The following is a 27,372-nucleotide window of genomic DNA, read 5'->3' as shown; positions in this document are numbered from 1 at the left end:
TGTGCTTGCAGCTAAGGATTAGATGGGCTTTTGCCTCGTTATTGTTTTGCAGCTTCAAATCCTTTGGGCAAAGCAGGGGACAGCAAGAAACTATTAAAAGCCTTTGATATACAATTTTGAAAGAATGCCATCCTGCTTGCTGATAATCTAGGGCTTGCACATAGCTGTGCCTAACTGCTTTGCATTCTGCTGATAAATTATTTGGTTTTGGTAACCAAAAATAACTCAGCAGATGTTGTGCATGTGGCCCCTCTTGGTATGCAGCAGCAAGGACCAGTAATGAAGCCACTGTCCCTGTTATAGCCCTTAATTTGCTAAAATTACTATGCATAGAACATGTGTGCAGGCCTCTGGAAGCCACTCAGCTCTGAAGCTGCTGGCATGTGACGGCACATGCATACATAGCGCCACCCCGGGCTTCTGACCCTGGAATAGCCTTCACGCCAGGTTAATCATTTGTTATAGTTTTGCTCCTCCCTTTTTTTTTTTGGTCAACCTTACTCATTAATAATTTACATGATTGCAAACAGAACACACAGATTTAGGAAGAACAGGATAAAATTCTCAAATTTCTTTCAAGATGGAGAATTAAACACAACAGATACATTTTTCTCCCTGGTCAAACATGACAATAGAAAAGGACTACCGTGCAGCCAGCTCGCTGGTCGGCAGCATCTTCCTACTGCTTAATGCCAACAGCAATTCCAGTTCCGGAACTTAACTACCCTCTCTGTTCTCATCGGCTTAGCACAAGCACAGCCAGTTCCTGACTCTCGTCTCAGGTTCAGTAAAGATAGCTCTTTATTGATGGTTACTTTTCCAAATAATTGCGGGTTTGAGACGCCTTTCTTCCTATAAAGTTGCGTTTACATAAGTGGATCATTCCAGAAGCTTGCAATGAGTGCATGAGATCCATCAGAGCACGCGTCATGTTCCGGCTCCTGAAAGCTGCGTGACGTAGGCTGTAATCAAGAAAATGAAACACAGAAGGCCTTGAAAGAATCTCTTTTTTTTTTTTTTTTTTTTTTCACAAATGCAGCCGAAGAATAGAGACGGTGAATAATAATAAGTATCTTCCCACATGATCCTTAGAGCTTCCCTCCCCTGGGTGGACCTTCACCTTCTTGAGGGGAGGGGGAAAAAACCAAGTGGGGAGCTCTAGGCCCAAAGCCGAGAGAGGAGCGCGGCGTCTTGGCCTGGCCCCTGGCGGTCACTGGGCCTTCACCGAGCCCCTCGGGTAGCGCCAACACCCTGGCGTATTACCTTCAAGTCTATAATAAGATGCAGAACGCTAAACACTCGAAGTGCAGCTTTTCAAAAGTGTTGTCATAACAACGGAATAAAACGATGCCTGCAAGTCAAGCTGGCTAGGCCTGCCCTCCTTTCAGTCCTCGCCATCCCTGCGCTGCTCAGAGAAGGCCAGGAGCGCAGGGCAGCACCAAGTCAGTCAGTGCTTCTGCCCGTCCACCATGACCCACCTGCCCGTCTGCTATGACCCACCTGCCCATCGCCCTCCTCTGGCCAGTTTGCTTGCTAAGGTGGGCAGAGAAACAAAGCAGCCCAGGAAAGAGCTGAGCTCGAGTGCGTCGGCCGCCTCTGGAAAGCTCTCTCCAGATAACTTCCTGTGGCTTGGATGGCAGCAGGGCTCCTGGCTGATGAGAGGGTCCCGCTCCCCACAGCCCCTGGTGCCCGAGCAACTGCCAGCCTTAGTCGTACACGTGGGCAGGGGAGCAGACACGGCCGAGGACCACGCCCCCAGCACACATTGGGTACATGCTCCCGGAACCCAGTGGCTCTCTCCATTTAAGGCTTCCAAAAACGCAGCTCATTTCTGGTGCAAACAACTTTTTTAAAAAGCGAGGTTATTAAAATGGCCCATTTCATAAAGCCAAAGAGCTATAGAAGAAAAAAGGTCGGTATCTGTTTGATGCTGTTCTAAAGAAGCCACGGTTCGGATGGGCTGGGAGGAGTGGCGCGCTTGCTCGGGCCGGACCTGCTGCCTGCAGGGCGAGGCGCCCCAGGAGCTGGTTTCTCCTGGTGGCAGTGTTGTTTTCCAATCTGGTGATCAAAACACGAGGGTTTGTGGTGGGTGTCTCTCTCTCAGCAGGATCAGCCGTTCTGTCTCTGAAGACTGTGTTCCCAAGCGATGTTCCCTTTTGATGTCCATGAGTTCTGCTGGTTTAGGAAACGTAGGTCAATGGTCTTGTGGTCGCAGCCAACCTGGGCCTCACGTGGTGCTCGGTGCGCGTCCCTGGCCTGCCCCGGCGGGCCGTGCGCACCACGGAGTGCACGGTTCTCCAGGCTCTGCATTTTAACACGAGCGATGACAACATTAGTCAAAATCAACCCAGCCCCCTGAGAGATCCCGGCAAGCTCTGTGTCCTGAATCATTTCTAATTATCCCGAGGCCAGCTGCTGCTCCCTGCATTTATTTAACCCACCAGAACGGAAGAAGAGACAGAATTTTCATTTTCCCCAGGGCTGGAACAGTGTCAATTTTCAAGAAGTTCCTACAATTGACTGGCCCAGTGAATAGAGATGCTGTTAACATTTCTTCGTTACTCTTCAAATGACTGCATCAGGCCCTTAAAATAGCTTCCACGTGCCCTGCTGTCATTTCTTTGAATGGAAGGAGAGAAAAGGGAGAGCAGAAATGTCACCACACTGCATCCCTGTGTGTTGTCACCTGTGACATGTGCAAGTCTGTAATAAGCATGTCCCGTTCAACAGCTGAAAGTCAGATGCCTCTGAATGCAAGGTCTGGTTCCAGAAAAGGCCGTTTACTCCACACCAACCCTCATTTTATCCTCAAAACAAACATGGCAACTGGGGAAGTTATCACTCACTTGATTGACAAGAAAAATAGGGGCTTAGGGAGGACAGGGGCTTGAGGGGGACCTGGGTCACCTGGGTCTAGAGCCAGTGTTGTTTCTGTCTTACTGGGCAGCAAAGTGTTTTGAAAGACAGCTGGAAGCCACCCTCAGGAAGGGTGTAGCTTGGTTGGAGATGAGACACTTGGGAAGACAACCATCGTCCAAGCAGTCCCTGAGCATGTTACTGCCCGCCAGTAATCTCCAGTGTCACGGTCCACAGAACGAGGTCTCTCTGGCTGTGCTGCTCGGAGAGAGCCCCAGGAGACAGAAGCTTTCTCTAAGATGATGGTACCAGTCATAATCCATTGGATTAAACAAGAATCCAGGAGCCCAGACTGACAATGAGCAAATAAACAGACGAGTGGATGAAAATCCCAGGGAAAGCTCCTCCTTGCCTCAGAAGGATGATGGAGTTTAAAGAGGGACATTTTGCCACCATTACCATGATAATTGATTCAGACAGGAATCATGAATGGATGCTAAAACTCCTGGGCTCAGGCCTCAAAGTGCCTCCTTACCAACCACTTCCCAATAAAAAAGGCAAAGAAAAAGAAATAGTAATTTATGAGATGAGAAACCAGCCAACAACACCTTAACCAAGGGATCTACGTTGACCTCTCCAGTCTGGGACAACTGCCTCCGTGAACCAGGGCCACATGACTGTGAGTGGGACCAGAGGAGGCTGCTTGTGTCCCCACTGAGCAGGCCTCGCCCGAATCTTATCCCCAGAAAACATCAGGCAAACCAAAGTAAGGCGCGCTCCACAGACAGCTGGCCTGCACTCTATTGAAATGTCAATGTCGAAGACCAGGAATGGCCAAGGAACTGCTCCTGATTAGAGACGAGAGACACAGGACAAAACAGGAAGTCTGTGGTCCTAGACTGGCTCCTGGAATCAGGGTTGGGGGACAGTATGCAGAATATTACTGGCGTAATTGCTGGAATTTGGATAAGGTTTATTATACATTAGGAGAATTATTTGACACTTTGTGTCCTGATATCGATCACTGAACGGTGGTTATGTTAGTGAATGTCCATGTTCTTAGGAAGCACGTTGAACTGTTTAAGAGTAAGTTTGCATCGCATCTTCAGATGTATCCATGGGGAGGTAGCCGTACGCAAACTACGTGTGTACAAACTCTCGCAGGACTCAGGAGACATGGGTTGCGTGTCTACGGAGGGGAATGACAGAGTGAGGTAGGCAGAGGTCAGCCCACGATGGCCCTGCAAAGACATGAGAGCTCTGGGTGCATTTCTTGCTATTTTTCTGTAAGTTTTAAATGATTTCAAAATCACACTTTTTATTGACTTTGGTTTGGGCTTCCCAAGTACCCACGTTTTTCCTTCTGCTCAGTTGGTGGTATTTAGTTACCTAAAACTTGCCCTTGGTATGCGCTCCCTGACTCTTGCCTGGCCACTGCGTTCAGCTCAGGCTGCTGGGGTTCTGCATTCTCTGGGACACCTCCTGGCCGTTCCAGTCACATTTCTCTCCCCTCTTTTTTGAGAGAATTTCTTGTTATTCTAAAATACTATTAATTACTTTTATGAAGCAGCTACTATATGCCAGGTCTGTGTATATTATCTCCCTGAGACCTCACAAAAATCTTCTGAGTAACCTTCTTATACAAATAGGAAAACAGGATTCAGAGAAGTTAGAAAGCATGCACACTTTAAAACAGCGAGCGGTAAGCAGCAGAAATGAAACTGAGCCCAGATCCATCCTTGAGAGCCCACCTTCCTGCCACCCTGCTCTCCTGGGTGTGTGAAGACATAGGTTCTCACACCTCAGGTTCTCTGGGGTGTTGGACAAAACACAGAGCACCCTGGCAGTATCACGCTTATAAAATCACGTGGTCAGGGCTGGGCTGTGGCTCAGGGGTGGAGTGCTTGCCTAGCATGAGTGAGGCAGTGGGTTGGTTTCTCAGCACCACATATAAATAAGTATTCATCAACAACTAAAATACTTAAAAATTATTTTTAAAAAATCACATGTTCATTGATGGCTCTTAGAGAACACAGAAAGAGTGGGTGTGGTGGCCCTGGCCTGAAATCCCAGAGGCTCAGGAGGCTGAGGGAGGAGGATCACTAGTTCAAAGCCAGCAACTTAGTGAGGTACTAAGCAACTTAGCGAGACCCTGGGTCAAAATTTAAAATAAAATCAAAAGGGCTGGGATGTGACTCAGTGGTCCAATGGTACAAAAAAAAAAAAAAAAAGAGGGAAAGTCATCAAGATCTATTTCCAGAGATGCTGAGAAATTATTTTTTTTTTCCTCTTTCTTCCTTTCTTTCAGTCAATTCAGTTAAAAATAAACCTTCAGCATGGCGGTGGTGCTTCTCAGGCACTTGATCTTTGATAAAGCACTTCCTCACCTTCCCTGTGGACAGACACCCTGCCACCTGCAGGGATGGTGTGTTCAGTGTGGAAGACACGGAAGCAGTCTCTGGCTGCAGGGCTGGATGACACGATGACACTGTGATCTGGCTGAGACTTACAATGCTCACCCATCAAACGGGGGAGATCACCTTTATCCTTCAGACGCAGAATCTGCACTGGAGTGTGGTGCCTGCCTGACGGCCCATTGGGAGACCTGACCTGGTTCTTCCTTCTCCCTGCTGAGGACTCAGGCTGTGGGGAGCTGTTCTATAAGTTGTTTCCCCCATTCGCAGTCCTTATCTTAGTCAATCACCACAAGTCTCATGTGCATATTTATCAACTGGTTAGCAGACAGTGTTGACAACTGAGAAGCAAATATTGCCATTGCCTTGATTTATTTTAAAGCAGCCATACACAAAAAATAGGCAATGATTTAAATAAATCTACTCTTTTTTTTAAAAGATTAGTCAACTGTTCTGTAATAGGTACCTTGTAACCATATAATAAGCAGACACCTATTTTTAGGATTCATCTCAAATAATCATTTAGCATAGCAGACTATTTGCATCTGGCCCACATGCTTTTGCAGACAACTGAATTATACTCCTGCTCTTGACCAGGATGTGGGGGAGCATACACAGGATGGCTTAGGGAAGGAGAAAGAGGATCCCAGGTTGGCATGGAGAAAAGACTCAGAGCTCAGTGGGCCTGTGTGCTCCATCTGACATGGACTTGCTGAGACAAAGGATCAGCTCTGGGGTGACTCCTGCCTCAGCTTTTCCTTTCCAAGGTCTGATTTCGTGGCACTTCCTCTTAGAAAGTGCCAGGAAATCCATAGTGATTTAAAAAAAAAAAATTGCCTTATTGATATAAAATCCATCTACCATAAAGTTTACTCAGGTATCCATTTGCGCTTTAATAAATTTATACATTTGTGCAAATGTTACCACAATGCAGTTTTAGGGCACTTCCTCACTCCCCAAAAGTCCCCTCTCCTCCTTTGCCTGCTCCCTCCCCTGTTCTCAGGCAGGTGCTTAGACTGATTAGAAAGTTTGCTCTTTTTTTTTTTTTGATACTGGGGATTGAACCCAGGGACGCTTTTACCATTGAGCTACATCCCCAGCCCTTTTTATTTTGTGTTTTGAGATAAGGTCTTGCCAAGTTGCCCAGGCTGCCCAGGCACTTACGATCCTCCTGCCTCCGCCTCCTGGATGGTGAGGACGGGGGACCCAGCTAAAGTTCACTCTGCAGCACAGCATATCACCCCAGCAAGCCACCTTTGGGTGTTCTGTCTGGACTCAGAGTTGGTCTGGTCTAGCTCGTGGGGAAGGAACAGCTTGGTAACTCTGATAATTCTAGGTTTCTCATTGGGGTTTTGCCCCCATGGGACATGCTTTGGCCAAAACCAAAGTACCCTACTAGGGTCACTCAGAGCACAGATGTCTTGCGTCCTCCAGCATCATAAGGCCCTTTCACAGTTCCCTGCTTATGTATTTATTAGAGGATTTGGTTAAGTCAGAAAAGACAACACCATAAGGTAAACCAATCACAGCTCAATGTTTCTCATTTTTCATTTCATGGCATTTGGTCTCCTATAGATCAGGAGGTTCAAAGGCTCCCCGGCTCTTACTGCCCAGAGAAAAGCCCTGGTCTCATCCTTGCAGTCTCACCTTGGGCCAAACCTGCTGCACCTTTTTTTTTCCTCTTACCCTCCCCTTCCTCCCTCCTCCTGTTCCCTTTTCTCTACTCTACTGATCTTTCTCTTCATTCACATTTGTCAAAATCAGCGTCTTGTGGATATGCTCGATGTGAATAGACTGGTATATTCACACAGGTGCACTGGAAAGTTGGTTCACTCCCCAATTCCCTTCTTCTATTGCCCCAATCTTTTATGTTGATGGACTTCCCTCCTCCCCATTTTAGACCAGCTTCCCCTTATTTCAGACTAGCTTCCACATATCAGAGAAAACATTCAACCTTTGACTTTCTGGGTCTGGCTTATTTCACTTAGGATGATGCTCCCTAGTTCCATTCATTTACCCGCAAAAGCCATAATTTCATTCTTCTATATGACTGAGTAATATTCCATTATGTATGTGTACCACATTTTCTTTATCATTCATCTGTTGAAGGGCACCTAGGTTGGTTTCATAGTGTGGCTATTGTGAATTGTGTTGGTATGAACACTGATGTTGCTGCGTCACTGTAGTATGCTGATTTTAAGTCCTTTGGATATAAACCAAGGAATGGGATGGCTGGGTCAAATGGTGGTTCCATTCCTAGTTTTTTTGAGCAATCTCCATACTGCTTTCCAGAGTGGTTGCACTAATTTGCAGTCCCACCAGCAATGTATGAGTGCACCTTTTTCTCCACATCCTTACCAGCATCTATTATTATTTGTATTCTTGATAATTGCCATTATGACTGGAATGAGTTGAAATCTCAATGTAGTTTTGATATGCATTTTCCTAATTGCTAGAGTTTTCATATATTCATTGGCCATTTGAATTTCTTCTTTTGAAAAACGTCTGGTTAGTTGTTTTGCCCATTTATTGTTTGGATTTTTCTTTTCGGCGTTAAGTGTTTTGAGTTCTCTTTATTTTTTATTTTGTTTTTTGTAGTTGTGGATGGACGGCTGGCCTTTGTTTTGTTTCTTTATTCTTATGTGGCACTGAGGCTCTAGCAGTGCCTCACCCGTGCGGGGAGGTGCTCTGCCCCTGAGCCCCAGGCCGCCCCGCGTTCTCTCTGTATCCTGGAGATGAAGGTGCTGAGGAGCAGAAGCGAAGTTCTCCCACCCTGCAGGCTTCTCTTCACCCTCCGAGCTGTTGCGTTTGATGCACAGAAGCCTTTTAGTTTGATGGCGTCCCACTTGTTGATTTTCAGTTTCATTTCTTGCACTTTAAGTCTTGTTAAGGAAGTGGGCTCCCGCAATGACATGCTGGGCGGCTGGGCCTGCATTTTCTTCTAGCAGGTGCAGTTTCTGTCTCATTCCTAGGCCTTTGATCTGCTTTGAGTTAACTTTCGTGCAGGGTGAGAGACGGGGGTCCAGCTTCTACATTTAGACTTCCAGTTTCCTCAGCACCATTTGTTAAAAAGACGGCCTTTTCTCCAGCATGTTTCTGGCACCTTTGTCTAGCCTCGGTAACTGTGTGTATGTGGGTTTGTTTCTGCGCTTTCTGTTCCTCTCCACTGGTCTTTCTTTGTGTCACTGCCATGCTGTTTTTGTCACTGTGGCTCTCTGATATAATCTGAGATAAGGAATCGTGTTGCCTCCAGCTTTGCTCTTCTTGCTCAGGATTGCTTTGACTATTCTGGGTCTCTTTATTTTTCCAGATGAATTTTAAAAGAGCTTTTTTTCTAGTTCTGGGAAGAATGTCATTGGGATTGTGATGGGCGTTGCCTTGAATCTGTAGGACACTTTTGGTGGTGCAGCCATCTTGACCATATTAATTCTGCCTATCCTAAAACCTGGAAGATCTTTCCGTCTTTTAAGTCTTCTTCTATTTCTTTCTTTAGTGTTCTATGGTTTTCATTGTAGGGGTCCTTCACATCCTTCATTGGGTTAATTCCCAAAACCTATTATATCTTAACATCAAAAATAAAAATCATACGTAGTGTAGACTGGTTGGTATTTCTTTTATTAACCAAAGGGGCACAGGGAATATGGACTTGGCCTAAGTATCCTTTTAAAAATGGTTTTGAAGAAAAGCTAATGTATAGACTCCTCAACATAGCTCTAAAAAATAATCTAATAAACAGCAGGATACAAAGTTTAGCATGCGAAACGCCCAAATGATTGTGCCGTACATGGAAAGGGAAGCGTTGAAGAATCTCAAACCCACCAAAACCCTGCTGATGGATCTTTGGTTGGTTTAAACAGCATGGATCCTCTCTCCCCGTCTCCGCTGCCTTTGTTCTACTTTCCTATATTTTCCTGACAGAGGAGAGTGATTTTATGCTTTAATAACAACTACAAATAATCTAATGGTTCCTGCTTCCTTCCACAAGTCTGAGCATCTTAATTCTAACCATCAAGGTTGACATTCTAACCGGCAGGGCTGCTTGCCAGTTGTTTTATGTATGAATGGCTGCCTCCAGCTCTTCTGCTCTGAGCTAGTCAGTTTGGAGCGTCCAGCCTGGTGGTGTTGAAGGCCAGCCAAGTGCTGGGCGTCAGGACCCTGACCTTAGCATACCTGGCCCCCACATCCTGTAGAGGAATTGTTGAAATCCAAAGAGTGAGACTTGCCACCCAAGCTAATCACACGCACAAGGGTGTTTCATAAACCACAGTGCCAGCTGGTCAAAACCTGGGGTCGGTGTGTGGAGCCGTCACCTAGACAGGCTCCCCAAACATTCCGCCATCCCTGTGTCCACAGCTGCGGGTGGTACCACGGTGTGCCTCGGGGGCCGGCCTCCCAGGCTGCTGTGTGGATTCCTCCCTGGCCCATCTGGAGCAGCCCCTCCAGGCTGATTCCTATCAGAGTCAGGTTACATCTGGGTTCTCCAGGTGGCTGGAAATGACCTCCTCTGGATCACAGTCATATTCTACCTGTCATTTCAGTCCAGTCGCACCTCGAGACCAGGGGATGAGGGGGGTCTTCTGACCCCTGATCTCCTCTGCCTCCCATCTCCAGGCCCGGGGCTCTTGCCCAAACCTGCCTGCTGCTTTGCTGAGCTTCCTTCTGTTGAGGTCAGGCTGCGACGCTCTGCGTCCGCAGAGGCCCTGTGTTTATAACATGTAAAGCCTGCTTCCTGTTTTAACTTCAAAGGCCTTAGTGTGGTTTAATTGGAACTTGGCACTGCACCGCTAGGGAAGATGATGTGGCTGTCATTGAACCCAGAGGACAGAGCACTGTGGCTTTCAGGCTTCTGTTTCTGAGGCACCGCTCAGAATGGAAGCATTTTTTTCAACTACTGATTGATTGATTGATTGATTGATTGATTGATGTGCGATACAAGGACCGAAACCAGGGCTGCCCTACCACTAGGCTGTGCCCTCAGCCCCTTTTATGTTACTTAGCGACAGGGGCTCGCTAAGTTGCCCAGTCTGCCTCAAACTCGCCATCCTCCTGACTCAGGCCCGCCAGCTGCTGGGATCACAGGCATGCGCCACCAGTGAAGGTGGCCAGGATTCTTTCCAGAAAGATCCTCTTGTTATCCTGGGTTGTGGGAAGGGCAGGTGGGGGCAGCTGCCTGGTATGGCAGAGGAGGCTTCTGCAACAATGCCAAGTGCGGACCACACCATCTGGCTAGGATTTAAATACTAGCTGGGCTTAAACACACCGAAGTCAATGTTCTGGTCAGGCACAATGGAACCTGCCTGCAATCCCAGCATCACAAGTTCCAGGCCAGTCTGGACAACTTGGTGAGACCCTGTCTCAAAATGGAAAGTAAAAAGGGCTGGGGTGTAGCCAGTGGTAGAGCACCCCTGGGTTCAGTCCCCAGTATAACACACACACACACACACACACACACACAAACAAGAATATTTTGCAGGAACTTTCAGAAAGACCAGGGGAGAAGTCAACAGCTATGGACTGGAAACATTTTTCAAAGCCCAGTTCTAAGTAGCAGCCAAGACGAGTTGTTTTCCGTAGAACTTCTTGCATATTAGCTACAGAATATGGTGATCTCAGCAATAGGTATCGGGTGTAGTCACTGAAGTTTTGCAAATAAAAATAATGAAGTTGTCATATAGCTTAGGACCCAAGGACTTCCTGGGGGAATCTGAATTATTCTAATGTAATCAAAATTTATGAAACCTTATTTCTTGGAAATCATATTTCTCCCCTGCAAGACTTATAAACATCTATATAAATATAATTGCTATGCAACACAATGATCTTGTATGTAAGCCCTCTCCTCCACACTGCCAACTCCCAAGTGGCTGCAGTTTTTTACAAAAAGAATTTTGCATCTATGAATAATCCATGAATACATTTCCTCTATCAGAATTAATAGAATGCATAAAATATTAAAATGTCGCTGACTATCACTCCATCGCACTTCTCCATAGCTCATCTGCCTGTGGCTTTCAGGACATCCCTATGAATATGCATTGCTTTGTACAGCTTTGTTTTTAACACTCCAGGTATCTGTAACTGTGTGTTCTGTAGCTTGTCCTGGGAATCCTTCTATGTGGACATATTATTGTTAACTGCTACATATTTTTACATCCTTCCATTCCTGTAATTATTGTCTTGTTTTGTTTTGTACCAGGGATTGAACCCGGGGGGTGGGGCTTACCCACTGAGCCACATCCCCAGCCCTTTTCATTTTTTATTTTGAGAGAGGATCTCACTAAGTCACTTAGGGCCTTGCTAAATTGCTGAGGCTGGCCTTGAACTTGTGATCCTCCTACCTCAGCCTCCCAAGCCCCCAGGATTACAAGTACACAGTGCCCCAGCCTCATCCCCCACTTACAAACACTGCTTGTAACGAACATCCCTGTATATGCCTCTTAGTGCACCTGGGTTTTTGTCTAGAGGAGATACCAAAGAAGTGAGTTTTACATTTTTAACAGATACTGCCGAATTGTCCTCCGGAACTTCATTACTCTTTTTCACCCTACCAGCTGTGACACTGCCATCTGCTAGTCCCATCTTCAGGTTAAGGTTTTTGGAAGGTTGATGCACCTGGTATTAAAATGCAAATTACTCTGTCAGTGGGGAATGAAATCAAATCCTTAAAGTAGCATCAGGGTGATTTTTCTGGGAGCCAGGAGCTGGGAAGACAGCAGGCTGTGGGACTTCCCAGGAGGCAGGAGCAGCCTGAGGACTTGGGGCACCAAGAGTGGGGTGGTCTGAATGGAACCCTGTGGGGGGCAGGGGGAGGGGCGTGGGAAAGAACAACACTTGGGAGCCAGGGGTCTGGGTTTCCCCCGTCATCGCCCTGCACCTCCTCAGGCACTGGTGTCCGCCCTTAGGGACACTGTTGGTGGGACAGAGGTCTCAGCCTGCAGCTCCCAGCCAAAGTCTTTCCCACTTTAGATGATGATCATTCCTAAGACCACAAGGCAGAGCATCAGCAAGCCTGCTCACTCTGCCGCCAGGAAATGGTGTCGGAGCATTTCTGGGACGTGCCCCACCCAGGGCACTTCACAGCTCAGAACCTGGGCAGCAGTCTTTCAGTCTCAGAGCCTTTCTCACCTGTGACAGAAAGAGCGAAGGAAAGGACCCAGGTCTTACTCTCCAGTGTCCATGTGACGAGATGCTTAAGATTGGCAGAGGAGGGTTGAAGACTGAATGCCGGTTTTTAAAAGTTGGGTTTGGTAGATTGTACAAGACTCTTATTCCCGGAAGTTTTAAATTTTCAACAAACTGGCACCTTTTCTTTCTCCTCTTCCCCTAGCACTCGGTCTTCTTTTCTTTTTGTGTAATCAAATCTTCTAAGACAGTGGCTTCCAAACTTTGCTGAATATCAGAATCATCTGGGGACCTTTTAAAAGTCATACCCAGGTCACACCACATATTAATTAAAGCAGAAAGCCTGGGAGTTTTGAAGTAAATTCCTGTGATCCAATGGATAAGAAAAAATACATGATTTTGGCTTAAGAAATACACTTTCAGGAAGCACAAGAAGACACAGTCAATATTTAAATACTCTCTTTTTCTGTGATCAGAGAATGTTCACGAACATAGACATATTGGGCAATAATTTACAAAATAAGCGCAATACTAATATGACTTACTAAATTGAGATTTCAAAGTAGGGATCTGGTGATCAGATTATTGAGCACAGGACCAGGGTTGCAGGTCAGGGGCAGAGCACTTGCCTAGGCCTGGGTTTGATCCCCAGCACAGCAACAAAAACAAAACGAAAGTAGTAGATACAAAAAGGAACCCAAGCCAGTGTTTCTTGACACTCCGCTTTACCAGGGAGGCACCTTAATGAAACGCAGACCCCTGTCACCCACAGAGAGCACCTGACGCCCTCTCCCTGAGGGAATGAAGGAATTCAGGTATTCTCACACCCTGGGGGTGGGGGGGAGTGACCAGGCGCTTTCTGCACCTGCCTGTGCCTGAGCCACACACGTGCATTACTGCTGCTATTAACCTTTTACACACTTTGACTTCATCACTTCTAAAAGTCTAAAAGAAAGACGCAAACCGAAGCTTCCCCTCCCTCCTCAGAGGCATGGGATCTTCATCCCACACAGGTCAAAGAGCGAGCCCACTGGCCACTTCCAGATCTGCTGCTGTGCGAGTCAGCAACAGTACCCCAAAAGAATGCACACAAATCCCAGAGCTGCTTTCTCCTGGGCAGGGAGGAGCGGGGAGGGATTTAACACCAGCAGCGTGGGGGAGGAGCTGCTGTTACTATTATGATTTATTAATTTTTTTTTTAGCTTTTCTTTCTTTCACATTGGGTATTTAAGGGGGACATTGCTGATGTTCCTCAGACAGAATTTGGGGTCTGCCCCTGGGGAAGGCTTCAGTCTGGACAGTCTCCCTTTTCTCTGCTAGCTCAAGCCTCTGTGACGGAAGTCAAGGGGTGAGACCATGGTACGTGGCTGTGACAGTCTGCAAAGGAGAGCACCATCTAGGGCAGTCCAGGGAAGACTGCCCTTGGGCCTCTGTCCAGCTGTGGCAGTGGGTCCCAGGGAAGCCAGGCTAGAGGCGGGGGCAGGGCTGGGGCACTTCCCACCTGCCCCCTCCCGGGGCTCCACCAGCCCAGAGCTAACCTGATTGTGGTTCCTCTGTGAGCGCTCCTTTAACCTTCTTCCTGGCTCCTCCTCGGCCTGGCACAGTCCTGCCTCACAGAGCACCCTCAGGGCAGGCCGGGCAGCACGTTTCAGTCAGTGCATCTCTGAGCAGCCTTGGGTTTCAGCCTCGTGACTTCTGAGTGTGGAATTCTACCTGCAGGCTGGCCGTGCTCTGCTCCAGTGGCTTCCTTGTATGTTTTCATTGTCGGTGGATGGAGGTTAAGGGTGGCTGAAGTTCTCATATTTGGGAAAGTGTGACTGGCCCTTGTAAAGAGAAGAAGAACTGCTAAAAGAAAGCTAAAGTGATGGCTAATTTCATGTAATTTTTATTTATTTTGGTCTAAGTACATAGGTATCTATTTTTTTTTTTTTTTTTAACCTGAGAGCTAAACACTTTGAGGGCGGGGGGACATGCTACAGGGAAAAAATCACCCCAATGTCTCACAACCCTGGTGACAAGGACCTCCAGACTCACTTCACCTTGTGTCACACCTCGAACTATTGACGAGCTGCGTGTTTCCATCTGAACCCGCTTGGAGTTTCCATGATTTTTCTTCTTTCTTACAGGACTGCCAACCCGACTCCCAGAAATCATGTTGGTAGGGTCCCAGTCCTTCCCGCCTGGAGGGCCCAATGGGATCATCAGAAGCCAGTCCTTCGCGGGGTTCAGCGGCCTTCAGGAAAGACGATCCAGGCAAGTGCAGGGATCTTGCCCTGGGATGGGCTTGTTGACACGTGGGTGCACGCAGCCCTGCCAAGACACACATGCTCATGCACACACACCTGTGCCAATTTAGGTGCCCCAAATGAAGTGCTATGGCTTCTTTCCTGTCATTTGGATTCCTCCTGCACAGAGGGCCGGGGGTGCTGGTCTGCGTGTGGCCCTCTCCATCTCCCCCCCTCCCACCCCTCCGGAAGCACATTTTTCATTACACTCAGAGTTTGGAGACTATGTTTGGTATGAAGTTATGCAGTCAATGAAGATGCAGCTTCACAGATTGACACGACAACCAGATGTCACTCAGTCAGAGGTTGTGAAAGTGTCTCCTGCTCTCCCTAGAAAGCCCAGGTAGCAAAGAGGCAGCACGCCGTCACGTTTGATCTCAGTGACTCTGACGTCATAAAGTCCCCCGGAGGACCTACGTGCTGTGGCCTGGGACAGTGATGGCAGAAGAGCGTAGTAGCCTAGGGACAGCACATTCTCCTGTCTCTGCTATCCCACTGGGGCAGATCAGCAAGCATCTGCCTTGGTCTCCTGACCACCCATAGTGTGGGCGGAAGTCACCAGGAGCCTTACCCCTGTACCCTACGTGTCTGCCGTCAGTAGAGGTGTTGAGTTTTTATAATTATAGCTACATAATTTAAAACAAATAATCTTTAAGGAAGGCTATCAGAACTGCTGTGTGTGCATCTCTTTCATGCCACATGGGCTTAGCCGCTTGTCAGCCAGCTGTGCATCATAAGGATCTCATTCACAGTCAGGCTGCCTTTAACAGAGGCTGTCTGACCTTGCACCCCGTGGGCATCGGGTTGCACCTTCTGCACCTGCTCCCCTGGTCTTCCTGAGGTTCCAGTGAGGCAGTGCTCACTCAGAAGGCAGGTGACTTCAAGGAAGGTTGGCCTTGCGCCAGGGTGGCCTCTGCCCCGCCAAGCTCCCAGATTCCACACTTGACCCACTGAATGCCAAAATCTAAATGCAGGAGGCTCAGACCTGTCCCTACCCAAGGGCACGCATCCGTCTTCAAAGGACAGTCACGTGAATGGAAAGACTATCAAATCCTTTTGGAAGTTGGAGGATCCCAATCTCTTTTCTTTTCTTTCTGTAGGTGTAACTCCTTCATTGAAAATTCCTCAGCTCTCAAGAAGCCCCAGGCCAAACTGAAGAAAATGCACAACTTAGGACACAAAAACAACAACCCTCCCAAAGAGCCGCAGCCTAAGAGGGTGGAGGAGGTCTACAGGGCCCTGAAAAAGGGACTCGAGTAAGAGCACTGGCCCTGACCAGGCCCTCGGCGGAGAAGGGGACCCTTGCCTTCTTTAAGAGGACCAGAGGAGGGTGGGGGAGCTAACCCGTGAGGTCACTTCCGGGAGGGGAGCCAGCCCGTGAGGTCACTTCTGGGAGGGGAGCTGGCCCATGAAGTCACTTCCGGGAGGGAGCCAGCCCGTGAGGTCACTTCCGGAAGGCTGCTTCCTTAGTGGGTGTGTCATTCTTGCTCCGCTCTGGGAAGCTGTGATGATCCTGGAGACGCGGGGCAGGTCGGGGTTCATGTCCCATCCTCCACGCGGAGGGAGACCCCAGCCGTCCTCGCCCAGGGGCGCGGCCGTGTGGGTCTCGAGGCCGCAGTGCGCACAGGCTGACCGTCCGAGGCTGGCGCAGAGGGCTTCTCAGACCTCCCTGAGCAGGTTGCAGGGACTGTGCCCAGAGTGAGATCGCCTGGCCTGTCGTGAGGCATCTCAGCCTTGTGCTCACAGGAGTCTGAGAGTCAGGACCCACCACGGGAGCCTCGCGTCCCCGCCAGGGCTCTTCATCTCCCGACTGTCAGACGTGCGGTCCTTTCTGATAACCTGGACAGGATCGGATGCAATTGCTAGAGCTTTCAAAGACTGGGAAGGTAGAAGGCCCCTGACGCACGGTGTTCAGATTCTTTCATTTCCCAGAGCTGGGGTTGGAAGCCAGGCCTGCCGCATGTAGGCCAGCGCTCTGCCACTGAGCCACGCCCCAGCCAAGGTTCAGTTCTTGACCCCCAGTCAAGAGGAGAAGGTCAGCGGCCACGGCAGTCGTCCAGCAGTGACAGTTCACAGCGACGTCTTGTCTTTGCAGTGAGTATCTGGATGTTCACCAGACAGAGCTGGACAAGCTGACGACTCAGCTAAGAGACATGAAAAGAAACTCACGCCTGGTAGGTTTCCCCAGTGGTGAGCGAGCTCCCACCGTGGGGTTCTGGCTTAGCATCTTCCCTGCTGGATGGGGAGGGAGGAGTGTTGAAGAAAAGCAGATCCAAGGGGCAAGGTGCCACCACCTGCTTGCTCTTGTGTGTCTCAGAAGGAAGAAGAGCATTTTCCTCTTAGTGGTCTATTCCCAAGGTTCTCAGCATTTTCCAAGCATGCTTATAATCAGGAACACACTTTATGAGAAATCCCCTAAATCCTCCCAGCCCCCAAATACTGTAAGGAAAGGAAAAAGTGGAGTTTTCCTAGCATGGTGTTAGTGCATTCAGAATTCAGGAACTAGAACATTTATCACCAATTTTAAAAAAATATATATCTCAGTGGTGCCAGGGAGTGAGAGAGGCCCCAGGAGGTAACTGGGTTGAGAGGTCAGAGGAGTCCTCGGACTGGCCCATTGAACATCGTGCTGGAAACTTCCTGTATCCTAGTGCATCTGTGAGCACTTGTCTGGTTGAAAAAGTATTCCTGATGCCTACGCTAGTGTAAATGATTTTGCTCGCTACTAACGCTATTTTACCTTAATGTTGGAAGGCATCAGAAAACCTGAGGAAAGACCACATGTGCCTCAGAGGTGCAGCTATACATGGAAAAAATTTGTCCTTTACCTTTTTAGGAGATGGGCTAAAATGTGTATTGTCCTTCTCAAAGGCTCCCAGGTTAAAGGTGTTACCAAGATTAAGTGCTTTTATTTTCTACTAGTGTTTTATAAATCACCCCATGGTTGGGGCTCCCTGTGGGATGGCCTTCACCCTTCTTGGATGCCCTTGAGTATCCAAGATGGCAGCCAATGGGCCTTCTGGAGAACAATGGAGAATGGGTGGAGGAGCTTCCACCAGGACCTCATGTGCCATAAAAAGCCTTCAGCTGGAGGACATAGGGACGGAGCACCAATTATACTGTGATATTGCGAGCACACAGGAAATGAGCTTGCATGAAAAACAATTAGTGAAAAGCATTATCTCCACCCTCAGGAATGCTTCTGAAGTACCAATTTTATTTGTCTAAACAGCAAGGCAAGTATTTTTTCAACATATATACCATTGTTACATTTCATGTTAATATCACTTTTTATTTTTGTTGGTTCTTTCATGGTGCTGGGAAGGAACCCAGAGCTCTCACATGTTAGGCCAGTGCTGTGCCTCTGAACTGCACCCCAGCCTGTCATCACTCATTTTTTAAGACTTTAAAAATGAGCATGAATCCACATACCCCTCAATGCATGGGAGAGGAGTGATGGAGGCAAAAGAAAACCCCAAATACCCCAAGAGTCGGAGAGAACTGGGTACAGTTCTGGGAACTCAGGGCAAACAGATATTCACTCTTTAAACTACTTTTACCCGTATTTAAAATAATCAGATTTTAACACTTTTAATGCGAATGTCAAACTCCCAGTAAAATCTTGCAGGACTGATCATTGTCTTTCAAGCTAATGTGGAAATGCAGGCTGAACTATTAATGTTGGTGACATTTTTGAAGAAGATATGTTTTAATTTACATAATTCTTTTTTTTTTATTTTAGGGTGTGCTGTATGACTTAGACAAGGTAAGTGATGGTTCTTGTTGGGGTTTTTTTGAAAGATAAAACTGAGTCCTTGAGGTATTCATGAGAGACCCGAGGGCAGTAAAAACTTAGAGAACCAGGTATTTTTCTAATCGTGGAAAAATTCATGCTTTTGTCTAATAAGCATGATAAACATCATGATCTGCAGATTCAAAAAAGTGTTCAGGGTCACCTCCATAGAAATGCTGCCGTATTGTAGGGTCTTCCCAGGTTTTGATAAGTTAGAGGACTTTCGAAGTTTTGGAGCTTTTAGCTGGACAGTCTTTAAATATTAACTACCACACTTGATCATAGCTAAGACTTCTTTGATTAGAAAATGCAACATTAATTTATGTGCCACTAAGAAAATAAAAATGATTCCAGTTAAACTTGGACAGTTCTTTCTTTTCACTTAAAATCTGTATTTTGCCCTGTCAGAACCTTTTCATGCTGTTTTAGACATGGATTTCTTTCTTTCCTTCCTTTTAGCTACATAGGAGTTGCTCTGTAGCCACACCTTTCTATGTACACAATAATTTTATTTCAATGATGAATCACAGTAAATTCTTTCTGAAGATATTTAAGGGCAATTAAACTCAGTGCATAGAAAAACAATGACATCTCTAACTCAGAGGTGACACATGATCCATGCTAATTCTCTACGAGCACACATAGGCAGCAACCTGCCTTTGGCCAGTGACAATTATGAAGTGCATCCCAACTTCCTGGATGCTCAAATGTGAAGGGGAAAAGCCCATTGTGGCACAGAGAGAATATCTTATAAGAATATTTAAATATAGTCCAGCTTGTCACTATCCTGCCAGAAATCCGACATCTTCCATGGGTCGCCCTCCCTGACCTTGAACACAAAGGTCACAATAATTAACTCAACTTCACCTTAGAATATCTGATATTTTGAAAAATATTTTTCAAATTGATATTAGAGCATCTCCAAAATAGCAACAAAAATGGGAGAGAAGAAACAGCATTGGCTGTTTTTCTTTCTTTTTTTGCATGAGATAACAAAAAGAAATATTCTTTCTCACAAACCTAAATCACTTGAATTGTGAGTGACTGTACTTCTTCAAACTTCTTTTAATTCCAGCAAATCAAAACGATCGAGAGATACATGAGGCGCCTGGAGTTTCACATTAGTAAGGTAATGGAAGTGCCCATTGTCTTTGCTCCTGGTTTTCAGCTCTCAGTGACTGATCAGTGGACCTTTGGCCTGAGCGTAGCACCTAGACCAAGCAGAATTTCTTACCCAGTTGACTCCTAAGCTGCTTAGCAATTAAGGCCTACAACAAGCAGCAGAGAGGTGGGCAGTGAGAGCCCAGAGCCTGAGAGCCCTGCACGGTTTGGCTCTACTGCGTCCTGGTCTCTCCTGAAGGCCTGCTTCCTGTGTGGCACTCACAGGGCTGATGGAGAACTCATAGGCTCAGCGGGGTATGCATAGACATAAGATGGGCTCAAACTGGCCCCTTCAAAAACTTCCCCCTGTCTGACTTCACACTCCAGTCCCATGTACAGCCTGGCATCCCATCAGCTCCTCCCTGAAGACTTGCAGTTGTTTAAAGGCTCTGCCCATGTGCCTGCCTCAGTATTTCTCAAACTCTTCTCAAGCTTCTTCCATTCATATGCCCTGGTCTCAACATCTCTGACATCCAGCCCTGAACCCTAGAGATACTAGTATGATGGACAGGCCTGTCGCCCCTTTGTTCTGGACGCTATGGGGTATCATCAATGCCAGTTAGAGATTCCCCTTTGGGGACATATCACAACCACTAGCAATTTGTTTTCACCCACACCAATCAGCCTCTCTTACCAGTGGAAGGCCTGGAGGATCTTAGTGGGTCTCCCTGCTAGGAGTCAGAAGCCTTGGACTCGCCCTCAGCTCTGCCCACTCATTCTGTCCCTGCGTGGAACTCGCTTTTCCTCTCAGTGAAATGGGGCTGGGGAGGTGCACATATCCAGCCTAGCTGATCCCAAGATTACTTTTGGCTTGAAACTTGAATGTGATGTATGTGTGTGTTCCCACTTTGAAAGATATTTATTACCTGGGCACATCTGAAGTTGCTTTTATTTCTGCCAAACTCAATAAATAAAGCAATGGTATCCATCAGAAGGGACCTGCCTGGCTACATTGGAAGAGGTATCAACACACTGTTTCTAGAAGTTGTCTGGGGATCTCTAGATCAGAACACCCATGGTGTTCTTTTAACCTTTCAGATCCCTGGCCCAGCCCCAACCTCCTGGACCAGAATGGGGCCTGGGCATCAGCACTTCCCCACGCTCAGCAGGAGAGTCCCAGCTTAGTTTTAAAGCACAGGAACCACACTGTGCGCCAGTCACCCACCAAGAGATCCAACCAGCTCCTGAGTCTTTCAGCTCCCTCTTAATCAGAGATGAGTCCATGGAACATATTCAGAGTTTAGGGATTCCTCTCAGCAGAGTTGAGTGAATCCTGGAAATAAGTAGCAATAGAGAGGAATCTTGAACTCTGACTGTCTTTCAGACAGTCACCTTTCGGGGTGAAACACAGTTGCTGCTCACATTTCAGCTTCTGATCTATGGCATAAGCCACCTGTCTGAGGAAACAAAGTTCATGCCAGAGTGAAGGCCCACATCATGGTCGGCAGGTAACCGTCTCTCAGAAGTGGCAGGTTTCACGTGCTTCTGCCCATGCCCAGCTGGTCGTGTTGTCTGCCTGACAATTACGCGGTGACTGTGGCTGGGTCAAGACTGCAGACGTCATGGGAATGACCAGGACGTTTTCCGGCTCGGCCCTGAGGACACATTCATAGGACTGTGCGGCTGTCCTCTGTGAGAGGGGCCGAGTGGTCACACCCCTGGCCTCTGCCCCCTCTGTGCCCATAGACACCCAGGTCAAGTCACCTTGGGCTGATAGAGAAGCACTGCCTTTGGAGCATGAAATGGTTGTCAGGTGTGTCTGCCTAGTGTGACGAGTCATTTTAAGAGGGTCTGTTACCACAAGAAGCACAGTGTAGTAAGGGGGGGGGGGTCGTGTCCATTTTTTCAACGTATTTTTGAATTGTGGTATGATTTGTATATAAGAGATCACAGTTCTTATGTTTCCATTGAATACATTTTAACAATTAAATTCTATCTTAACCATTTAATAAATTATTTTTCTAATTATTGAGCCAAGACTTTAAACAAAAGATTGTTTTTAATAAAATGCTGAATCTGGATGTGTAGGTCACCTTAAGATAAGCTGGTGGGTCGTATGCGACAGTTTTCACCATAGGACTGAAGCTAAAACTCCTTCCAGCCCTTTGCTCCACCAACAGAGGCACCTGTCCCAGAGGTGCAGCTCACTGAGTCCACCCCAGACCAGCAAGCCCAGCCAGAGTAATTTTAAACAATTTCAATGACAGCCCCCCAAAAGACACAGGGTTGTGAACTAGAAAGCAGGATCAGAGTGAGATCTTTGTTGAGAGAGAAAACGGTCACCATAGTAAAAATACAAGTGATTGGTCTCTGTTCAAAAAAATAACATGTCTACAAGGTTCTCCTTGTGGAGGCCAGAAATACGAAGTCCGGAAGCTCCTGACTGCCCCACGCGACTTCCTCCAGCCTGACGGACACTGACTGTCTGCGTTTCTGCTGGACCCTGGCAGGTGGACGAGCTGTATGAAGCCTACTGCATCCAGCGCCGCCTCCAAGATGGGGCCAGCAAGATGAAGCAGGCCTTCGCAGCATCCCCGGCCAGCAAGGCCGCCCGGGAGAGTCTGTCCGAGATCCATCGGAGCTACAAAGAGTACACGGAGGTGCGTGTGCCTACCACCCGCTTCTCCACCAGCCCTCACCTGGTCGGGCCCTCCCAGTGGCCACCAGGGCAAACGGGGACCCTCACTCCCTCCACTCCCCAGACAGATCATGTCATGGTCAGCCCGAAAAATATAAGCAAGCAACAGTGCTCTTTGTCACTTCCATACACGTCCAAATATTCTAGTGAACATTCTGACCTCGCTTTACCCCTGTGACCCGGCGACTGCTGCGGGGTCAGCACTGGGTGTCAGTAAAGCTCTTGCCTACAGCTCTGTGTGTGAGGGCCATGTTTATCTTCCAGGAGACAAGCCACAGAGCCATGACAAGTGTGCTGTTGTGAGCGCCTGGGTCTGGGGCCAAGCCCTCCTGGGTCACCCGATACCAGTGTCCTTGACGAAGTGACTGAATTATTAAGACTGCACTTCTCAGTATCCCTTGGGTCCTTATTCAGAGATCTGATTTCATGAATGAAGTCATTGGCCTGGCCTGACCAGGGCATGCTAGACAAGCCCCAGGCTGGGCATCTGCTTCGAGACGGCTTTGTGCACACCTCCTGTGCTGCCCACTCTTACAGGCTAGAGCAGGGCCCTTCTTGCCTAAACTTCCCTTTTCCAAACAATGTTTTCAATGCCTGAATAGGATAGGAATTCAAAGAACAAAATTATACATTGAAAAAGTTATTTCAATATTGTCAATACAGTTGTCAAAATATTTTAAAAGTCACGTGTGGTATAGTATGATGCTATTGCTCTGTTAATACTAATAGCTACTAAGATTTCGAGGCAGTGAAAAATATATATGCTTAAAGTTATCTGTAGTACATAATGTGACACCAACGTGTGCCTGCTATCTTGGTGTCAAGGTCACACACTGTACAACTGATACGGCTGTGGCTTATTTCTACATTTATGGCATGGGGATGTGGCAAATTTTAGGCAGAGTTTAGTGGAACTAAGGATGTGACTTTTCCCACCCGCCCATCCAAATGTATGGGACCAGAGGTTGAGACCCCCAGCTCAGAAGCACTCCTAGTTCCTGAGACCTGTTTCTATAGGCCTCTCACATCAAAACAGCAGTTCCCAATTATAGAGGCTGCTCATAGCACACAGAGGGCACTTCAGAAACACCCAGCCTGGCTCAGGTGCCAGGGCATGGCTTTGCGACTTTGCCCACAGATTCAAAGATGCGGTGCTCAATTTCAGCGAAAGGAAGGACTGCCTTAGAGTAGGAAGGCATCCAGGACTTACAGGGCTACACACCTCTCTGACCCTCTTGTGGCGTATGCTCTGCAACCACAGAAGCCAGGCTTTTATTACGGAGGGTGCAGGGCCAGAAGGCGTTGAGGACTTGCATGTGTGGCCATGGTCATGGACCATGGACAGCTGCGTGGGTGGGGTGGCAGAGAACTGTGAGCATGATGCCTTTGACAGGTAGCCGAGCTGCCTCCCAAGTGTCTCAGATGATGGTGGCAATCCTGCGGGCACGAGGACACGGGTGTTTCCAGACATTGTTCCTTCCAGAGAGCCCGGGGCCCTGAGAGGCAAATGGTCACACCGCTGAGACCTGCTTTTCTGAACTTTGAAGTACTCGTTGCTCTATGAGGCCCCGAGCCCCTGCAAGGCAAAAGGCAGGCCCTCCTCTTTGCATCCCATGAAAGTGGCCATCCAGAGCAGAACTAAGGAACAAATGAGAATCAGAGGCCCTGGCCCCACACAAGGCTCCTGGTGTCCTCCGCACCCAGAATTCAAAATCCCAGTCGGTGCTCCCTGGGAGGCCCTGCTCACGCCTTGGCCTCCCCAGCCCAGCATCCATGGAGGAGCTACTTGGGGAAAAGCCCAAAGGCACCCCCGGGGACTGCGATGGAGGTGCTGCTGGGCAGAGCAGAGGTGGGCCCAGGCTCAGCTGCACAGGGGCCTCCCTGGGGACACAGACCCTGCAGCTCTTCCGTCTGAGTTGCCCACTCTGTTTGCTCTGTCAGGTCCTCAGACCCTGGGGAGGTGGGACATGGAGTCGGGTGCCCCACCACAGGCCCCGTGGATCCTGCTGTCTCACTTCTCTCACCCTTAGTGTGAGGGGAGGACCTCACCAGACCCGGGAGCCGTTTCTGGGGTGCTGTAGCATTGCAGCAGGTCTGCCTCACTCACTCTGGCAGAATTGAGTTCCTGTGCTCTTTTTGCCCTAAATTTTATTAACAAAAAATCTAAACCTGTGGAAAAGTTGAAAGACCAGTGCAGCAAGCACGAGATGCCTGTGCCTAGAGCTCCCTGGGTGACGTCTCGACATTGTCACCTCTCATAGGACTAGTCTTTCCTCCAAGTCACTCCAGAATAAGATCTCATGACATTTCATTTCATAAGTATTTTAGCATGGATCTCTTCCTAAAAACCTTTTTAACTGATAAGTAAAAACTTCATGTACAGTATACAGCATTATGCTTTCAGATACGTATATTGTAGAATGGATGACTCGAGCACTCTAAGCTTGCACCTCTCTCCCCCCTCTCTCCCTCCCTCTCTCTGCGGTGCTGGGGGTTGAACCCAGGGGCCGTGGATGTCTTAATGGTAACAGTGTCTCTTCAGCATGACCACATTCCATTGCAACTAAGAAAACTGACAGCCATGCTGTAGAATCATCCAACATCGTGTCCACTTCCAGATTTCTCTGATTTCCCCCACTGACGCCTTTTATAGCTATTTTAGTTTATTTGCTTACCTTTCAAACCAGGTTGTAATCAAGGTAAAGGGGTTGCAATTGGTTACTATGTCTCTATCCTTTCTTTAGAATTTGTTTCCCCATGAGATAGATAAATAGATTGATTTAGTTCAAGCCAGTTCTAAGAGACTGTCCCACATTCTGGATTTGTCTGATTGGGGTATAATTTAACTTGTTCATCCGTCAGTGCCTCCATGTCTCAGTTAGCCTCAGGTTAAACATTTGGCAAGAACGTTTCAAAGGCTGTGCTGTGCCACTCCTGGAGAGCAGGTAAAGGACTCCTGTAGTTCATGCAGGGGCTGCCGAGCTATTAAAATGACCTGTGCTTCAAGTGCATGGAAGGAAACCCACTCTGATGCCCCTCTGCTTTCTGCCCCACAGAATATGTGCGCCATCGAAGCGGAGTTGGAGGGTCTGCTGGGGGAGTTCTCCATCAAGATGAAAGGTAATGCTTTCCTGCCAGGGAAATGCTCTTGCTTCCTTGCAAAGACTGCTGCCCACGCTCAGCCCTACCCACGGTGTTAGTATATCGATGCTTCTCCTGAGTCTTCGCCTTCAGACTTAAAAAGTGCATTCATTATCCAAGAACCTCAAACACACACAAAGGTGGAGAGAACATTACAATGAACCTTCATAAAGCCATCACCTGGATTTAATAACTAGCACATCTTTGCCTGATCTGTTTTCTTGCCTTTGTTTTCCCTTTGATGAATTAGCAGTCCTTTGATGAAATGAAACCCAGTTCTGTCAGGCTGCCCTGGAGGCTTCAGTTGCTTCTCTTAGAGAACAGGGCCCTCTTAGGGCTGCAGTGCTGAGTCCTGTCCCATCTCCACATCTAACAGTCAGCAGGCCTGATGTTGACCCACTTCATCATCCGATTTCCCCAGTCGTCTTATAAAATGCTTCTTATGGTCGGTTTGCTGAAATCAGGATCAGGACCATGCATCCTGATTAGTAGCTGGGTACATCTTTTAGGTTTCCTTTAATCTGAAGCAAATCCATGCCCTCTTTTTCCGCCGTGGGCTGGGAGAAGCCCCTTTGGTGCAAATGTTTCCCTCCAGACCTGCCTGTTGGCCTCTGCATGGTCCCTTTATTCCATGCATCTGTAAACTACCTGTCAATCATTTCGTCGTGGAGGACTGTGACTTTGTGGCATCTGTTCCAGAAAGTTCCAGTCTAGAAGCATTACTGATTTATACCACAGCATCTTCAGAACAGAAAGGGATTCAAAGGGACACAGGTGTCACCAGATGCAAAGTTCAGGGGCCAGGCCTGTGCCTGAGCTGCTCCACAGGACGTCCATTTCCCACCGCCAGGCGGGGCTGGTGCTCCTACTTCTTTCTTCTCCTGGGCTTTTTAAGCAGCTTGATCCCTGCGTTCTAATGGGGATTTAATCACCCTCTTGTCTACTTTCTGCAATTAAGGAAGTAAAGGAGGGAGACTTTTTAAAAGTGCTCAACAGGAGAGCTTCGTGTACACATGTACACGTGCGTCATCGACCTCGGGAGGCGCGTCACGCTGAGTGGGCTTGCGAGAGCCCGAGTGTACACCTGGAACAGGAAGGCCTGGCCTCAGCCCCCCAGGTGCTGCTTGCTTCTCTTCGGGGTTTGGAACCCAGAACACTGCTGCCTTGGGCATCTGCACCTTCCCAGGTTTCGGTTCTGTTCTCTTCCTTGGGGCCCCTTGCCGAAAGTCAGAGTGCATGGCACTGGGGTGGGGTCCCAGCGGATGGTCTGAACTCTGAGGATGCTGCTGCAGCTGGGAAACACAGTCAGGCACTACGCTGCCACCAGCCGCTCGCTGCACAGGGAGAACCCTGTGGCTCCCTTTTCTGATGCTGTTACCCGAGGCTTCAATATTTGGCGAGAGGGAAATTTTATCATTTTTTAGATGGGAAGTGAGGCCCAGTGAGCTTCAGTGACTGATCCCGGAAGTCACACAGCCAGTCGGTGTTGAACTTGAAACTGAACTCTGGCTCTTGGCTCCTGCTGCCCCCACCCAGCCACACACTGTGAGGAAGTTCTTGCTCAAAGGGTGGTCCCTGCTGGGGGAGGACCCCCACCCCACACTGGCACCCTGAGAGTGGAGGGAGGGAGCTGCCCCACCCCCAGAGCTGGTCGACACTGTGGGTAGTGTTGGGGCCCTACCACCCCTGGGGGTAACCACCCTGCTGCTACCAGCACTGCTTCAGCTCTGCCTCCCTCTCCCTCCCTCCCTCCCTCAGTTCCATTCCTGGTGGGCTGGCGGAGCTCCCACCTGGATCCGGGTCCTCTCTCAGACATGAAGCTGACCGCTTTTTTACTGATAGACTTCTGTTACCTCTGCTTTCCTAATCTAACACAAAAGCCAAAGGCCACATCCATGCAGCCTTTGGAGGGTAATGCCCCATGGAAACCTCCCCTCTCTGCAGAAGGGACAAGGGAAGGCC

At 48.2% G+C, this 27,372-nt stretch overlaps 1 protein-coding gene across 7 annotated transcripts in view; it reads left to right on the top strand.

Annotated features, from left to right (window-relative positions):
• The window catches only part of RIPOR2 (RHO family interacting cell polarization regulator 2), a 103,912-nt gene that overhangs the window by 40,361 nt on the left and 36,179 nt on the right, over positions 1 to 27,372 (top strand). For 6 of the 7 annotated variants that reach the window (XM_079147559.1, XM_079147554.1, XM_079147553.1 and 3 more), the window contains exons 2-8: positions 14,519 to 14,645; positions 15,778 to 15,933; positions 16,773 to 16,851; positions 18,420 to 18,443; positions 19,546 to 19,599; positions 22,082 to 22,231; positions 25,326 to 25,389. In XM_079147559.1, coding sequence (XP_079003685.1) covers positions 14,519 to 14,645; positions 15,778 to 15,933; positions 16,773 to 16,851; positions 18,420 to 18,443; positions 19,546 to 19,599; positions 22,082 to 22,231; positions 25,326 to 25,389 — 654 coding nt within the window. Of the gene's footprint in view, positions 1 to 14,249; positions 14,271 to 14,518; positions 14,646 to 15,777; positions 15,934 to 16,772; positions 16,852 to 18,419; positions 18,444 to 19,545; positions 19,600 to 22,081; positions 22,232 to 25,325; positions 25,390 to 27,372 lie in introns of those variants that run through there. The other variant, XM_079147556.1, reaches the window with a different exon arrangement.

This window comes from Sciurus vulgaris (assembly GCF_902686455.1).
Source record: "Sciurus vulgaris genome assembly, chromosome: 7".
Taxonomy (NCBI): Eukaryota; Metazoa; Chordata; class Mammalia; order Rodentia; family Sciuridae; genus Sciurus; species Sciurus vulgaris.
Note: the sequence above shows the minus strand (reverse complement) of the source record. Positions and strands in the feature narration are given on the sequence as shown.